At 38.9% G+C, this 18342-nt stretch overlaps 1 protein-coding gene and 2 long non-coding RNA genes across 3 annotated transcripts; 1 reads left to right on the plus strand and 2 right to left on the minus strand.

The window, feature by feature from the left end:
• Window positions 1–22: 22 nt before the first annotated feature.
• On the minus strand, window positions 23–13812 carry LOC122668991. Its single transcript, XR_006333948.1, has 3 exons — window positions 13678–13812; window positions 8854–8859; window positions 23–34 (listed from the first exon to the last, which is right to left on the minus strand). It is a non-coding gene; the product is annotated as an uncharacterized LOC122668991 (long non-coding RNA).
• Window positions 3755–17704, plus strand: LOC122668982 (casein kinase 1-like protein 2). The gene is made up of 14 exons (XM_043865591.1): window positions 3755–4191; window positions 4294–4334; window positions 6847–6916; window positions 7017–7165; window positions 7256–7351; window positions 7446–7516; window positions 13479–13540; window positions 13705–13768; window positions 13856–13940; window positions 14028–14154; window positions 14255–14337; window positions 14420–14492; window positions 16340–16479; window positions 17022–17704. Exons 1-14 carry the CDS (start codon window positions 4116–4118, stop codon window positions 17319–17321), a joined length of 1437 nt encoding a protein of 478 aa, XP_043721526.1. The 5' UTR covers window positions 3755–4115; the 3' UTR covers window positions 17322–17704.
• LOC122668990 lies at window positions 14414–15469 on the minus strand. The gene is made up of 2 exons (XR_006333947.1): window positions 15325–15469; window positions 14414–14578 (listed from the first exon to the last, which is right to left on the minus strand). It is a non-coding gene; the product is annotated as an uncharacterized LOC122668990 (long non-coding RNA).
• Window positions 17705–18342: the final 638 nt, after the last annotated feature.

The following is an 18342-nucleotide window of genomic DNA, read 5'->3' on the forward strand; positions in this document are numbered from 1 at the left end:
GATGTGGAATGGATCTAGTGTAGTGCGGTGTTGTCTTGATCCTTACTCTAGCACAATGATGGATGATGCAAGCCAGTGATTGACTATGTTCTCTTCTTGTCGCGGATCCTCCTTCCCCCTCACATAATGAGATGAGGGTCTCATACTAACACACTCTCTCTTGTTTTGACCCATCACCCATGTAGGCTTTGCATGGATGATTCCATTCTTTGCACTGCCATTTGGTGTGGCATGCAGATTCCTCCTCACACCGGCATCATGGGAAACTCTCTCCCTTGAGAATAATATGACCCCTCATTTATAAGTGGGTGTCTAAACCGAGATTCTAAATTATTGATACATGTTAAGCAAAAGTATTTCTGACCTTGAAATTAAGATATCCTTGAACTTTCATATAAAAGAGCAGGACCACTGAGTTCCTCGCCTCCAGCCCCCACCCCCACCCCCACCCCTTGAAAAGAGAACCTCTTAATTTATGAGATCTGTCGTTTTGATTGGATTAAGCAAAAGTATTTCTAACCTTTGTAAATAAAGGACGGGAGTTATTAATGACATTCACTATTCCCAGAGTTCAATTATAGCATCAAATCACATTAGATGAAGAGATTCTCTCTCTTCACCCTGGGTGTGGAAAACTAGGTTTGTCAATGGTTGGCTCGCATTGGTAGGCCCAACCTGAATCAATCGATTGAAGCTCGAGACCGACTAGACCGATTACTAAACATGTCGGGTTCAAGCACTGACCAATTAATAATTGGGAGTTGTTGGTGCAAATTGCCCAACAGTTGCTTGATCTGGACCAATCAAATACTGTGGTCGATCGATAACCAACCGTTTATACCTGATTATCCCCTTTAGCCCACCCATTTAAAGCCTGATTATAAACCAGTAACCGAGTAACTGTCTAGAAACATGTCTATGCACTAAACTTTGAGGTCCGATTACCTAAATGGACGAAAACGATATGAAAACTTAAATAGGTGGATTAACCCCGACAGGTTGAGACCTCCTGACGGAAAAACTTTCTCTAGACAGAATGTGAGAGAAAAAAAAGGCCAAAGATTTCATACACAACCGTGCAAGCATGCACGATCGTGTTCCCTCTCACAAAAAGTAAGAAAAGTCATAAACCCCCCATCCATATTTAATGCCTCGAAATTCCCACCCTCTCACATGCATGGCTTACAGAGTCGTGTATGCAAACTTCCCCTCAAAAAAAAAAAAAAAAAAAAAAAAAAAAAAAAATCTTTTGTAGGGATTGTTGGGTTAGGTTGGGTTTGGTGTGGAAAACTCAATTCATTCATCAAAGCCAAAGGAGTCTAAACTCTGAAAAGTCCAAAACTAACCCGACCAGGTTGGTGGGGTTGGTCTTTGTTTTTCAACTTTTTTATCTTCTGGTTCCATGGACGCTGGGGTGACCACCTTATTTTATTAAAATTTTCTTCCTATGGTTTGTGGAAATTATGCGTGGCCATGGCAGCATTCTTATCCCTCACAAAAAATATATATAAATAAATATAATATAATATACTGACTTAAATGTTATCTATTTAATAGGATAATAACAGTAGGTAAAGCATGATAGTTTATCCACCTTTTACTTTCGTTTTTTGGTAAAGTATCCACCTTTACCCAAACCGCCTAAAACTAAATGTCTCTCTCTCAAAGAAAATAATTTATCATTATGTTATTTTTAATAATTGCCATTCTCCATATGAAATGACATGATTTATCAAAAAAGAAATATGTAATATTAAAGAGGAAAGAGATTATTATTATTATTATTATTTTTTCATTTTATTTTTAAATAATGGTAAGCAAATGCTTACAGAACTATAGAGTATGGGCCCCATCATTTAATATGAAAATTAGGATTGAGCTCCTCTCCAGGGAGCCCAGCGCCCAGGGGGCATCCAACCGTTGGGCTGTGTCGCACACATCCCGATGTCTGACTGGACGCATGCCAAGATATGTGCGACACAACTCAGCCCTTGGATGCCCCCGTGAGCACTCCCTGGGCATTGGGCTCCCTGGAGAGGAGCCGAATCCAAAAATTATGGCCCATGAGTGAAAGCTGGGTCTTTTACTTGAAACAGAACAAGTGCAAAACCCTTGACTCCACTTTTGCTTATTTATGTGACCTCTATCTGATTAAAGGTAAAATGAAGTGAAGGAACTTTTGAAATGAAAAAGAAAAGTTATGTAATCAAGATTGTGTAAGCTATCTAAAACTTTTACTATATCTGACAACTATATTTTTCAATGAAAATGTTATTTTACTTCTCAAATAAAAAGATGCAAAGTAAAGTGAAATTTTTAATAAATAAATTTGTATATTTTGTAATTAGTTTTTTTTTTGGGGTAGAAATATATTTTGTAATTAGTTACACTGAGGATAGATTACAAAAAATTTCCTTTTTATTCTCTTTATTTCCCTTGCAATCAAGCGGAGTAGTAAAGTAGACTCAGAAATGTAACCTACTGCTATATTTTGATGCTTAAAACCATGGTCGGATCAAGTCATGGATGGGACTAAGGCTGCAACAGGGTCGGGCCTGTTAAAACCTCAGCCCAACCCTGACTTCCTGTTAGTTGGTTCGAGGCCTGGCCCAACCTTGACTCATGACCAGAAAATCCAACCCTAACCCACCCTCAGGTTAGGTCAGGTTGAAAGAAAGAGAAAAAAGAAGAAATTTCTGATCTGGTTGGTGTTCTGACATCTCAAATCGAGGCGGCTCTAGAAGAAGAGCAAGAAGAACACAAAAAAGAAGAAAGACGAATAAGAATAAGAAGAAAGAATAGGAAGAAAAAGACAAGGTCGGATTGGGCCGGGCTCAACCTAAGGCCTCAACCCTGGTCCAGCCCGGCCCTGACTCAGGGCCAGAAATTCCCAATCTTGACCCGCCTTCAAGGCTAAGATATCTCAATTCTCAACCTAGGCCTTGTTCAGGCTCAAGGTGGACTAGGGCATGCTAGGCCATCAGGGTCAAACTTGCACCCCTAGATGGGTCTTTTCTTCTATGCCATCAATCAAAAAATAAACTTTGATCTATCAGCTTCACTGTTGACTTCGTGGTTTTCATGGGCTTCGATCTTTCCTGGTTCATGTGTGTTGCGGGTGTTAACATGGGCCTAGGGTTTACCCGACTACCCACTCAAGTTAGGGTGGACCATGGGTTTATCGTTACAGTGCATATTTTTAGACGGTTGGACCCATTTGGACTTTTTTTGTTTTTTGGTGTAAACATTGCTTCTAGCTTGAGGATATTAGAAGTCGAGCATTGCCAAATAGGCTTTTACCAGTGGGCTTTAACGAACCTAAGGGCCTACAAGGAAGGGGCCCAATATATTAATAGAAGCCTCGCAAGGCGCCAATCCCGCGCCCACAACGCTCTGGCTGACGATCCAACAAGGGAGCGTGCAAGCGCGGGAGTGCTAAAAATCGTGGGATCGCTGATTCGATTTTCGAGAGAGAAATTTTTTGTTTTCATTTTTCCGTAAAAATATATATTAATATTAATTAATAAAAAGAAAAAGTACTGAAAAGAGAAGGGTGGGGAGAGGGGGGAGAGGAAAACCCTATGTTGGGTCCGTTCTTCAAAGTCCCGCTTCGATCCAATCGAAGCGTGATGGAGAGGGTGATATCATGACGCCTCTCTGCTTCCTCTCTTCCTTCTCTTCTCCTCCTCTTCGACCTGCAACTACAACTAACTAATCATATTCTCTGCGAAAATTAAATTTTGATTTTGAAAACCCTAGATCTCCCGATCCTTGCTTTCTCTTCAATCGCTCTTCCTTCGCTCATCTTCCCTGCTTCTTAAAAGGTAAAGTGAAAACAAAGAGGAAGAATATATAGGTTTCCGTCTATCACTCATATCCGTCGATCTTCCAATCTGCTTTTGTCCCCCGTTGATTTCACCATTTAATCGTTGCTGGCACCTGTTGCGATGGGCATCAATTGGACTCCTGGTTTCAGCGTTCTACTGTTTTTGAATTTGGAGAATTGGATGGGGGTGAAGTGAATTGCTAGGACGTTTTAGGTGGCATTTTTTTCTCGTGTTATTTCCTCTGGAAGCTTGGGTTCTGCTGCCTTATTCTGGTTTCAGTTTTTGTTGATGGAGCCTCGCGTTGGGAACAAGTTCCGGCTAGGTCGTAAGATCGGTAGCGGGTCGTTTGGAGAGATCTATCTTGGTTTGTTGATTCTTCTGCTTCTTATCGTCTTTGCGTCATTTTATTTATGCTTAATGATTTTGGGACTTTGATTGATAAACTTGTATACTTTTTCTTTGGCAGGTACCAATATTCAGACAAATGAAGAGGTCGCCATTAAGCTTGTGAGTAATTTTCGCTCCAGTTTAACTTACCAAATTTTTTTTTTGTCGAGTCGGTGTTTTATTGTTTACTCTCTTCCTTTCGTTTTCCTTCCGGCCGGTTCCCTTGTATCCTTATCTCTTTGCGCTTGGGCGCCAGAAGGATGTTCATCATTTATATTCTTTGCCCTTCTTTGCCCTAGTGATAAAATGCGAAAGGTGTTCATTTGGTTGTGGCACTAAACGTTTCGTTCAGAGTTTTTTTTCTTCCTTGTATGAGTTCTAGATTACCTACCAATGCAACGTGCTACTCAAGGAATGTATTGTATCCTGGGAAATGAACTTGGTAAGATTAACTTGGAATAAGACCAAAGTGAATTTTCGGCTACTATCTACAAAATGACAGCTAGGTAATTTTCGGAGGAAAGGAAATGGGTAGCTTAAACTCTACTGTTGTTGATTGACCTTGTTATGATTTCAATCATAATATGAAGTAGATCACCATCTAGAAAGTGGCAGCTAGGTTTTTGAAGAAATGAAATGGGCTGCTAAAACTCTCCCTTAGTTGATGGACCTTGTTGTGATTTTGATCATAATACGAACTTGCTGAAGATGCACTAAGAGCTTCCCCTGGCTTTCAGAAATCATTGTATGAATGGTTCTTAATTTTCTGGAGGAAATTTTGCTTTGAGCTAGCTTTTGCTTCTACTGGGGCCATGATGCATGGTCTAATACTTGAATATTTAAACAGTGGTATATTTTTTGACTTCTAATGTTTCATGTGATATCCCACATACTTGTTCAAGTTCTGGCTACTTTTGTAGGGTATAATGAATTGAACCATCTATGAATATTATGATTCTTTCTCTATGAAAGAATGAGGTGTTTGATTGTAATTATTTCATTAAATCCTGGTTCCATTGTAGCACCTTTAAATGGCAGGGAAAATTGCAATTCACTGTGGGGCATACAAACTGGATGCATGATGATGGTATTCTGCAATGACTTCAGAGTTTTGTCTGTATACATCAGTTGGTACTTATACAAATTTACATTGCCATCTGACTATGTGCCATGTGTCCCAAATGTCTTTGAAGTCACTGATTTCAATTGTGCAGTTGTTACTGCAAAGGTAATGTTTGCTTCAGGAAATTGAACTGTGGGACTGGGAACAAGAGAATACAATTTCAATTTCACTTGCTTGGTTGGTAAGTTGTGAAATTGGAGTCCCATCAAATTCTACGAATCCGATTTTGGGCATAAAACGTAAGGAAAAACACTTGGAAGATCTTCAATGGATTTGCTTCATTGGCATGTAATGCAAATGTAATGTCATGGTGTGGATATCAATAAGGCACTATGCTAATTATAGATTTAAATTGGAAAACAGAAGGAAACTATAAGAGAAAACAAGAGAGGGCAAAAAGAAATAATAGATTTACATGTCTGGCTTTTAAAACTTGCAAGCATATAGGTTGCCTATCAGAACATAAATGTCGAAAGCTGGATTCTGAGAAAGGAAGGTGCTATTAAAATTATAGACTCAGAATTTTACTTAAATTAAGGAGTCTGTTGAACTTTCTACCCATACATGAAGTAAACCCTAGTAAATAAAGAGCCATAAGTTGTAATATTGTTTGAAAATAGCAATTGCCTTTACAAGCTCTTAACTTGTCAATAAGTTCACTGTTCCTGAAGTAATATTATTTTGGACTGGTTGGAATCTTTTGATTGGTTTAATTTGGGCATGTTTTGACATGGGAAACTTTGGTCACGGTCATTGGGGTTGGGACTTTTGAAATATGCTCCCTCTTTCCCCACTATGTGCATTTTTGGGTATGCTTCTAGGGTTTCTGCTTCTGGAAGCCCAAAAGCCAGCTTATGGGGTTTAAAAAGGCAGAACCAACGAAATTATTTTGTTTGGAATTTGTACTGCCTGCAAGCTCGAGAAGCCCAGAGACGAGGGGAGCCGCAGCTTCTCAGGCTTCTGTAGTAAAAATTGCAAGAGAAATAATTTTGTTGGACCCATGCCTTTAACCTGCATAAGCCCAAGAAAGTGACTTCTTTAAGCCACCCTTAGAAGCTTACATAATCATGCCTTATGTACCAATCAGAAGCCATGTTCTGTTCTCTTACACATGGTAGTTTTAGTTGGGTAAAAACCCTTTCCCCACCTTGTGAGTTTATACATGAGATTTCAATAATTGGGGTTTCTTGAATTGAAGCCAGTTGCAGTCTCCAATATTTATGATCAACACCCTTTAACAGAATTACCGCATAATCTTGAGACTGAAGGTTGAAAAAAAGATGGTTGCAACAACAGTGACTAAGAATAGACAGACTTGTCGTGAATTTACTTTGAAATTACCAAGGAGTCAGTCTTTGTGGTGTTGACCTATTTATTGGATATGTTTCTATTATCCTCAGTGGATGCCTTTCTTTAGTTGTGGAGATCATCGCTTCCTTACATTAAATTTATTGATTGTGATATATGTATTATCTGAAATGAAATGCTGATATTGTTTCTTCTCCCCAGGAAAATGTCAAAACAAAGCATCCCCAGTTGCTATATGAATCGAAGCTGTACAGAATCCTCCAAGGAGGAAGTAATGAATTTTTTATTATTTTTTGTTGTTTATATACTTTTATCTGATTTGTCTTCTTCATTCATTAACATTTCTCTTTGCAACTATTCTACATTGGCAGCTGGAATTCCAAATGTGAGATGGTTTGGTGTTGAAGGAGATTATAATGTTCTTGTGATGGATTTACTTGGACCTAGTCTTGAGGACCTATTCAACTTTTGTACTAGGAAACTATCCTTGAAATCTGTTCTTATGCTTGCAGATCAGATGGTAGGTTCCATGTATTGCATTCGTAGGCTTTAGCTTTTTATTTACCTTCCCAGTTTCATCACCTTCTGGCAATCTTATTACTCTTCTCAGATAAATCGAGTTGAATTTGTTCATGCAAAGTCATTTCTACATCGAGATATCAAGCCAGACAATTTCCTGATGGGTTTGGGGAGGCGCGCAAATCAGGTTTTGTTTCTATTATTAGCTCATACACCTTTAAAGAAAATTTTAATCTGGATTTCTGTTTTGATTTATTGTCTTCTGTTTTACTTGAATATAGGTATACGTCATTGACTTTGGTCTGGCTAAAAAGTATAGAGATACCTCAACCCACCAGCACATTCCTTACAGGTATAGCTGAAAGTTATTAATTGGATGAGTTTGTGGGCTTCTTGTGGTTGAGGACATCGATATTTTGCTGGTGTGAATTCGCATGTTGCACATTTTCTATAGTTGATGTCATAGGATCTTCATTCCCCTTTTCAATATCATCTTCTTTTTCCATCAGGATGGATGAATGGCAAAACTAGAACAGAATATAAAATGAATGCATAAATAGAAACTTGGATGATGAATGACAAGTTATGTCCCACCAAAGAAGTATGGTTTCCCTACGAGCAATTGGGTTAGGTGGGGAAGGCCCTCGTGATCCTCTTCTTCTTCTCTTTTTATTTTGTTTAATTTTTTTGTTTGTGGGGTGGGGGGTGGGGTGGGATATGTGGAAGGCCTTGGAGGACTGACCATGGTTTTCTATTTGCTAAGGGTTTGGGGATTAAGAAGGATTTTGATTCAGGTTTAGGATGATATCTGGTATGAGGTTGGATTAGAGAAGGGTATATGGAACATTTTGGGTTTCAATTTCAGAGGTTACATGGTTATTGCTAGTAGAATTTTAGTTTAGGGTTTTAATGGAGGGTTTTTAGGTAGGATGTGGAGGGTTAAGTGGGGTAATATGTTTAGGGTATTGTCTCGTTGTGGGAATTTAGTATCAGATGTGCGAAGGTAGTATTAGATTGGTTGCTATAGGAAGGTTCAGTGGGATTCTCAAGAGGTCATGTCCAGTTCTTGTTAGGTTCCTGAGATTGTCGTAGAAGATTGGTGGCTGGTTCAGATTTCTTGTACAACCAAAAAGAATAAAAGAGGGACTAGAATAAAAAAATTAAACGGGAATAAAAAAGGGAAAAAGGTTTAATATAAGATTAAAAATATGAAGGAATGACAAGAGAAGGAAAAAGGAAGCTTGTGCAGGGAAATTTTACTACTTACATGCTGCAAGGCTTATGCTGATGTAGTATTCTGCCATATTTATTTCTATGATGATCAACCTTTTTTTTTTGGGTGGATGAGGAACAACATATATATTTTAGAGCAACTGATCGAATTACCTACAATTTCTTGATTCCCTAATAGCCCCACCACTAAAACTTTGGCATCCAGGCATGAAACACTAGAAATGCCACAATTCTAAATGTAACCCTCTTTACTTGGCTGGACTTAGATACAACAACAACTACTCAGCTTTATTCCAACTAAGTGGGGTTGACTACATGGATCCTTGCCCTCCAATCATCTCGTTTTGAGGTCATACATGATGCAAGGCCTAAGCTATGCATGTCTTTCCTCACCACATCTCCTAAGATCATTTTAGGCCTGACCTGGCTCTTTTAGTTCCTTCAATCTAAATCAACTCCTGTCTCCGTACTGGAGCATCCAAAGGCCTTTGTTGAACATAGCCATGCCACCTCAAACAACTTTCTCCTAGCTTATCATGTATCAGAGCTACTCTCAAATCAGCTCTAATATGATCATTCCTTGCTTCATCCTTCCTAGTTTTGCCACTCATCCGTCTCAAAATCCCCATCTCCGCTACACTGAGTTTATCTATATGATGGTTCTTAACTGCCCAACATTGCGCACCATACCTCATAGCCGGTTGTATGATTGTCCTATAAAATTTTCCTTTTTTTAAGGATTGCCAATGACACAACACTCCAGACACTTCTCCACTTCATCCATCCTATTTTAATTCTTTGTGAAGTATCCTCCTCTATATCACCTTCTTTATTTATGGTTGAGTTCAAATACTTAAAATAATCACTTTGCGGAATCTCCCTCTCATCAATTTTCACAACGTTATTATTTGTCCTAGTGTAACCAAAGTTACACACCATATACTCTGTCTTCATTCTAGTTATCTTAAAACCCTTTGATTCCAAGGTTGATCTCCATAACTCCGATTTGGCATTAATCCTTTCCTTTGTCTCATCCACAAAAACAATATAATCAGTACAAAACATACACTAAGGAACCTCATCTTGAATGTATCTTCTCCATCTTCGTTCTTCTTATCTTAATACCTTTTGATTCCAAGGTTGATCTCCAATTCTCCATAACTCCGACTCGGCATTAATTCATGCTTTTGTCTCATCCGCCAAAACAATATCATTTGCAAAAAGCATACACTAAGGAACCTCATCTTGAATGTCTCTATTTAAATCATCCATGATAAGCGCAAACAAGTAAAGGCTTATAGCTGATCCTTGATGTAACCCAATTGTAATTGGGAATTCACTACCTTGGCCCCCTATGGTTCTTACATCTATCACCACACCATTATACATATATTTAATTATGTCCACATAGTTACTTGAAACACCTCTTCTCTAGTAGATGCCAAATTAACTCTCTAAGGATTGGCATAAGCTTTTTCTAGGTCAGTAAAAACCATATGGAGATCCTTCTTGCAATCTTTAAATCTTTCCATAAGTCTCTTAAGTAAATAGCTTCTGTCGTGGATCTTCTTGGCATAAAACCAAATTGGTTCTCTGTAATAGTAGTTCTTGTCTCTGGTGGGTTTCAATAACCCTCTCCCATAATTTCATATAGTATGATTCATTAGTTTTATGTCTCTATAGTTATTGCAAGTTTGCAACTATGAATATCACCTTTGTTTTTGTAAATTAGAATCATAATGCTTCTCTTCCATTCATCTGGCATTTCCTTGTGTTCATAGTCTTATTAAACAGCTTGGTTAGCCATGATAAACCACAGATTCTTAAGCTCTTCAACACTTCTATTGGGACCACATCTGGGCCTTGGGCCTTGTGCCTTGTCTATTTTCATCCTCATTAAAGCTTCTTTTACTTTAGGCACCCTAATTGTTCGTATATATCTACGACGTGTGATGTCTTGATGGGTAATGTAGAAATAACCTTCCCATCCCTATTACTTTGCTGGACTTAGATAAGTAGAAAAATTTAGCTATTGAGGGATCCCCATGCTTAGTCATATGATACGACTAAATTGCATGCTTCAAGGTCTCGATTTTGGACCTGGTTTCGGCCAGGCAGAAAACCGAGTTGGACCGAGATCTCGCCGAGTTAATGCTTTTTTTTTGTTGAACTCGTTGCTTGGTTTTAGTGGTTTTTTGACCTAGTTAGGTCATGAAACTTGGTATACAGCTTATTTTTGGCCATTTAAACACAATGACAGTATGACACTATCGGATTTTGAAAAATCAAAGTCCAAATAAGAGTTTGATTTCGGACCCTAGGTTGGTAGGCTACGACGTACACGGTCTCTACTCTCTAATAGACCCTATTTTACACATAATAACAGAAAAATTAATCTGACTTTATCAACTCGTAGATCGGATCGCCCAAAGTTGTGTAACATATTAAAAATTAAGACCCAACCACCAAGATTTGAACATATTTTTTGCAAAAAAATAGATTTAGGGAAAAATGGCTTACTTTGGAATCCTCCAATCTTCTTCAAATCACTGCAATCTTGTTGTAGATTGATGTTTCCACGAGTTTCTTGGAGTAATCCAGTGATTTTCTGTCAAAAAATAGGAAGAGAGATCAAATTTAGGCAGTCCACAACTTTTCCCACCGAGATGACCAAGACCTTTCGAAAACTTGACTGGTCTCGGTCAAGATAAGGGCCTTTTATAACTGGGTTTGGTCTTGTTTTGGTCTAACCGAGTGATGCAGAGCTGAAGCACTACACATGCGCAAGAAGAAGAGGAACAAGAAGCTGCTGCCCAAGTAGAAGTAGTAGTAGTAGTACTAGTTCTATACTTACTTTTGTTTTAAAAGTTTTTTTATGGGTCCACTCCACACTCCCACGATTTAGAGAAGGATGTGGACTAGTTGAGTTGGCTATAGGGGTATTCACACTCCTAGGCTGAATAGGTGTAAGGCCTTTAGGCCACTATTTAAGCAATAGAATTCGTGGAGCTCTTCACTTTCCACTTTTGAAATTAAAAACTGCTTGCAAGCTGTTGCAACTTCTCTTCTCCTTGAAGATTTGCTTTGTGTCTGATCAAAGCTGGTGGGATTGGTGTTTGATCCAATCGACACCTTGCGGTGTGAAGCCCGGGTGGTTCGTTGGTGGGATTGGCGTCTGATCCAGTCGACTCCTTGCGGTGTGAAGCCCGGGTGGTTTGTTCAAGCTTTCCTTCAAGTTTTCTGTCCAAGTTTCAATTTTTATTCAAGCTACTGCCATAACAAGCTGCTGCCGATTACTCTCTACTGCTACAAGTAAGTGTGACAGCATCCCCATCCCCATACTTCTTCTTCTCATCTTCTACAGCCCAACCCTAAGCTTCCCCCTTCTGTTTTTCAATTTCCCATAACCCTAAATCACCCACAGACCTAACCACCCAACCAATTCTGCCCTTAACCAGATCGAGTACTCCCCAACCCTATAGGAGCACCCGATCCTCTTTGCGGCCCCAACCCACCATCCTAATTCTAGATTCCATTTCTCTACTCAAAACCCCAAAACCCTAGTTTTCTGTCCAGCTTGTTAAACCATCAAAAACTCATCAAACATTGGCCGAGTATTCCTGTCCACACTTGGAAAACTCAATCCAAAGCCCTCTCCCAAATTCCCCCATTAAACCCTAGAATCCTTCACTCTACACTCTCCAAAAACCCAAAACCCTAGCATTCTGCCATTCTAGTTTACACACTTCTGCTCATCAAAACATCACTGGACCTTCATTGATAGACTCCCCTACACCTGCCTAGCATAACCAAAGCCTCAATCCCTAACCCTAACCCTAATTTTGACCTAAAACCATATTCTGCCCCAATCGGACAACCAGTTTATATCAGATCCTGTTGTACTGGCTCTTAGTTGGTCTTTTACCAATCTAGGACTACATTACCGAGATCTCGACCGAGATGAAATCTCCGTCGAATTGATGTCTTTTTTATTTTGTATAAGGTCTCGTCTCGGACCTTCAAAAACCGAGAAATTACTGAGTTCTTGGCAAGACCTCGTTCCATGTTAAATTGGGGCCAGCAATAGAAACCTCCATTAACCAAGGAGTGATATGGTGCAAGTTGTTGGTGTTAAAGGGCAAACATGAAGGCAAAAAATGACTGAAATTAGAGGTGAAAATATGATTGTTTATACTTTATTGGAGATATGGTCTATATGGAGTGGAATGGTGGAACATGATTTGGTGTAGCTAACCCCATGTAGCTTGGGACAAGGTTCAAGATTTCGGGTTTTGATTGAAACTCCACATGTTTCGGCTGGCCATTTTGTTTGGTCATTTTGGTGGTCAAATGACCATATTTTGGCCCAAATCTTCAAGGAAACCCTAATTAAGCATTTGTAAAAATATTTGAACCTTTAGTTATAAAAAAAAAAAACACCCAAAATGATAGTTTGGTTTCGTACCCTAAGTTGGTAGTGTATGCCGTATCCTACTGTATACTTTTTAAAATGTAGCCTATTTACACATTATTTTGATAGTTTGGTTTCGTACCCTAAGTTGGTAGTGAATACTGTATCCTACTGTATAGTTTTTAAAATGTAGCCTATTTACACATTATTTAGTATTAGAACTTAAAAATTTAATGAAAACAACTAAAATGTGCATTAACAATGAAGATAAGTCATATAATATTATACAATGTCAAAGTGTTACAATGTACAAGTGTTATCAGTAGTCAAAGTACAAATGTACAACTAAGGTTAAAACATCCCTGTGAACTCCAAAACAATGTAAAGTGAACTTGGTTTGGCTCTTAATATTTCTGGACACGGGTTGTGGCAGATACAGTAACTCTGCTGATTAATTCTATTATTGGTTCTGTCACTTCAAGGACAAATTTGTCCGGTTCTGAATCAAGAACACGAATTTGTCTCCGTTTTTACTGTGTTACTGATAAACTTGCCACTGTTTTTCCTTGAGCTATATTAGTTGTTTAATTTGTATGGTTAACTATGTGGTTTCAGTCTTATTTTTTGCCGTATCAAATGTAACATAAACTCATGGTCTTAAACACTACAGAGAAAACAAGAACCTGACAGGAACGGCAAGATATGCGAGCATGAACACTCACCTTGGCATTGGTATGGTATACAATTTGGTATATGTATTTTAGATTCCAATCACTCTTGTAGACAATATTCCGTCATGCTTGTAAAATATTTTGGTGGTTGTATCGTCAACAATCTAGATTTAATTGCAAGTCAGTTTTTTTGTCTACTTCTGACTCTGATATTGGATTGCATAGAGCAAAGCCGGAGGGATGATTTAGAATCTCTTGGATATGTTCTCATGTACTTTTTAAGAGGAAGGTGTGAATTCTTGCCTATCTTATTTATTATTTCCATATTTGGTCTTAATTGAATAATTTATTAAAATTTCCTCGCCTTTCTTTGTAGTCTTCCTTGGCAAGGGCTTAAAGCAGGAACCAAGAAGCAGAAATATGAAAAGATCAGTGAAAGGAAGGTGTCTACATCCATTGAGGTGATTTATTTGGATTGGGTTTGGCTTCCTATCGTGTGTATTTGTTATCATGAAATTATGATGAAAACTTTGCTCCTTTATCAACAGGCATTATGTCGCGGTTATCCTACGGAATTTGCATCATACTTTCATTACTGCCGCTCATTACGCTTTGATGATAAGCCAGATTATGCTTATCTGAAAAGAATATTCCGTGACCTCTTTATTCGTGAAGGTTTAAGTTTTACTTCAGTATGATCTATTCTTAATGTAATGCTATCTCTTAAATTAGATTTCCATTTCCGTCTATTTTACATGGCATGCTCGTCTTGCAGGCTTTCAGTTTGATTATGTATTTGACTGGACCATTTTGAAGTATCAGCAATCACAGATTGCCACTCCCCCCGCCCGTGCCATTGTAAGTGACATTGAAGTAGGTGCTGTTTCCTTGTTTCGGTCCCAAGACATGTTTGTATATGAATAGTGATTTTCTTTGATAGGGTCCTCCTGCTGGAACAAGCTCTGCGATACCCCCAGCTGCTGCTGCTGCTGCCAATGCTGACAGACAATCAGGTTGGTTTTAGGATTGTACTCTCTTTGGATCCTTAAATCATTTTATTTCTATGTACGCCTGTCACAGGGATGCAACTCGGGCCAGTCTGTCTGTGATGCAGATACACTACCTTGGACCGACCCAAACCCAGTTGGGTATCCAGAAGATAAACTGGGTCCAGTTTGAGTTTTTGGATCTCCTAGGATTTTAGGAATTTATGCTATTAGGGGAAATAATGTCTTTTAGTTTATTTTGTTCTGTTTATTTTAGAAGTTAGCTACACAGGATATTTGTTTTCCCAATTGGTCTTAATTTCCTTATTTGAATTAGTTTCCTAGTTAGAAAGTTAGTCCTATTTTTAGGAGTCTTTTATATCTCTTTATATATGCTGTAATTCCCTGTAGCAGACCCCATTTAGGAGAGATGATCCGGACTTGCTGTGTTGTGTATCTTTCCTCTTTCTTCTTCTTTTTTTTTTCTTTTATTTTCCATCTTTCATTTGTCAGTGTCCATGTTCATCTCTCATCTCTCTTTTCCCATATCTTCATTCCCCCCTTCTTTTTTCTTCTTGTTTAGAACTCTTCTACTTATTTTGTTTGTTTGGATCCATGTAGCCGACCCCATTAAGTTGGGATAAGGCTGTGTTTGTTGTTGTATATGATTTAATTCCCCATCGTTGGAGATAGATTGAATAGAATGGAATAATTATGGTTTGAGTTGGAGCCTTCGTAGCTATGCGAGTGCACTCTTCTCCCCCCCCCCCCCCCTTCTTTCTTCTTATGTAATGCCCCTCTCCCCTGCAACTCTGATATACCCTTCTCAGATTCTCCCTTCTCCTATCCGGCCCTCCACCAGTTTGGCAATGGATGAATTTTGAAGAGGGCTGAGCCTTTGACCTGACCCATGTGGCACTGTTGATCTTTTACATGCACTTGGAATTCATATTTGGATATTCCAATGGGAAATGGTTATCTTTTTACTTCCTCGAACCATGCTGCGTGATTGTAGGATATCGTAGATTCCTAATCTTTTGGTGGAATGTGATTCCAATTCAATTTTCATCTTTCTATCCAAAGGCCTAGTCCCCTGGTTCGTGCAGCAAGAGTGGGTCTCTTCAGTCGTTCCTCTCTTCTACAGTTTGGAAAGTCTCGCACTGCTATAGGGAGGCAAACCCTATTGGGGCTATTCCGGAAGGATGAACATGGGGGAACTCACGGCATTCAGTTAATGGGGATTCAATAGATGTCTCCCATCTGCAAGCAATCTTGCGTTATATGTCTAGTAATCCCTCTAGTACGTTCTATAGCTCGGCCTTAGAGTTTATCACGTTATGGATTTGTTAAAATTTTCTTTTTTTCCAAACTTCCCCGTGCCCCACAAAAGAAAAGGGAATATTTCCATGTAATCTATTTTGTATTGTTTTGGCGGCTTTAGCAAAATCTGCTACAAAGCTTGAGGTGTCATCCACAATGATCGCGTTCCCTCCCTCTGTCCTTCAAGACATTCATATGGATGCTATTGGCGGACTGCATTTTTGCGCTTGATAATTTGGTTGTTTTTTTATCTGATGTAGTGGGTTAGCCCCTTCCTGCTGATGGCCTTGCCATAGGTGGGAGGAGCTAGCTTGTTATTTTGTTTGTTTTCTGCTTTTGGCCTGGTCTCTTGCTAGGTTTTTTGGGTTTTTTTTTTCTTTTTTCCTTTAGTACATTCTTTCTTTTCTTTCTCAATACAAATGATCCTTTTAGCAAAAAAAAAAGAAAAAACCCTTGTATAAGTTGAGTCCTTTCCATTTGTATCTCTTTCATATCTTCATATACATACATATGCGGCTTGGCTTACACTTTATTGCTTTTGTAACCTGTCCCAGGTGGGGAAGAAGGAAGACCATCTGGTTGGTCAATGGATCCCTCTCGTAGGAGACTATCAGGTCCTGTTATAAATTCAGGAAGCTTATCTAAGCAGAAAAGTCCAGTTGCAAATGATTCTGCTGTGACTAAAGATGCTATGGTGAGTTCTTTGGTTCTCTAGTTGTCTGATCTGGAGGTTGGCTTATTATGGCTTGTGGTATCTGTTACCATTGAACACAGGGATTTTCTCATGTAGTAGTTGTAATGGATTGTAATTTTAAAAGTGAAGCATCCATCATCTTTTCAGTGGCCTATCTTTGGTGCTGTCACTGTTAATGTCTAGTGTTGGAGCATTGCTTGTGCTATGCCCTGGTTATCTAGCTCACCTTAAGCTTATAATTACACCACCCCCACCCCCTCCCAAAGAAAAGGAAGAAAACTAATATTGCTGCTGTTCATTAACGCTATTTTCTGGATTGTGTTTTGGTGTTGGATTCCCCTACACTGCGACATGCACATATGAGAAGGATCACATCATAAATGTCATTTTGTATATGAAATTTAAACTTTTTGGTCTTCGCAATGTTTAATGAGCCTTCACCTTGAACTTAACAGAAGTGATTACCAGGGATGACAACAGTGGCTCTCAGCTGTTGGTATGTCTAGTTCTATTTTAACCCTCAGATGCTCGGACATTTGCAGTTATCTAGTGGTACTTTTATGGGGCGGTCAGGTGGATCATCAAGGCGAGCTGCTGTTTCTGGCAGTCGAGATGCTGTGATGGTGGGAAGTGAGTCTGATCCTTCTCGCCCTCGAACAATAGAGGCAAGCTCAGGAACTTTCCGCAAGGTAGCAAATGGGCAAAGAAGTTCACCAGTTGCATTGGCGGAGCACAAACGCACATCTTCCAGCAGAAACCCCTCTAACATAAAGAATTATGAATCAACTCTGAAGGGAATTGAGGGCCTGCATTTTGACAATGATGAGAAGTTGCAGTATTAGACCTAAGCTGCACTGTGACTCTCTCTCCTGTAAATTAGAAGCTGCTGTAATACTGTAATACTTATGGAGTGGAATTATTCTCTTTTGACTTTATTTGAGGGAAGCTGTGATTTGAAACCTAAGATACTGGCTGGTAGGGATTGGCAATATGGGACTCTCAATGACCGTAAAATAAAGAGTCAGAGAGGAATTAGAGCCCAACTGAATCCTGCCATGGTAAGGCTGTGTTAAATACAGGTTGAGTTGTCAGCATAGCTTCACCTATATTAATTACCTTTTTCTTTTCATCTGTAATTCTTATGCCCCGAAGCTTTTTAGAATCCTAAGCTCTGTTCCAACACATAATGGTATTGTAAGCTAGCCATTTGTATTGATTTTTTTTTTCTTTTAGATCTTTTCCCCCTCCTTCAGATTTGGATAATGCTTATGAATATAAACACTCATGGTAAGGGAGATTGAATTGTTCATCTTGTGCACTTAAGCAGGTATCCATTGGAACCTTACTTATTTCCTGATGCATTCACTTTTGGAAATCTGGATTCTCTACAATAAGTAAAGGTTGCAATTTTGGGAATGCCCTTTTATTAAAATTGATAAAGCTGAAAATAGTATCAACTGCCTTGAAAATTCAGAACAAGTAGATAGAACAATAAATCACCCAGAGAGAGGTGGTTTTTGATGAAGAGAGAAAATTGGATATTTAATATCATGGCTTGATCTTGAGCCTTCAGACCTTGAACGTTGAAGGAAGAGAAGTGAGAAAGATGCTTCAGTTACTGCTTTAACAAAACTTCAGGATGGAGGAGGTAGAATGGAGGCTATACATTACAATTGATTGGGTTAGGGTTTTGTTCCTTACGTGGGGATACGTCAGAAAGGAGGGAATTTTGACAATTTTAATTCTCTTTGTGCCCTTCACGGTCTAATGTGGACTCACCTATTATATAATCTGATCACATTGTATTTTTGTATGCAATAGATTTTTGGGAAAATTACAGGATTAGGCATAAGCAGGTTTAAT

Source organism: Telopea speciosissima, chromosome 7 (assembly GCF_018873765.1).
Source record: "Telopea speciosissima isolate NSW1024214 ecotype Mountain lineage chromosome 7, Tspe_v1, whole genome shotgun sequence".
NCBI lineage: Eukaryota > Viridiplantae > Streptophyta > Magnoliopsida > Proteales > Proteaceae > Telopea > Telopea speciosissima.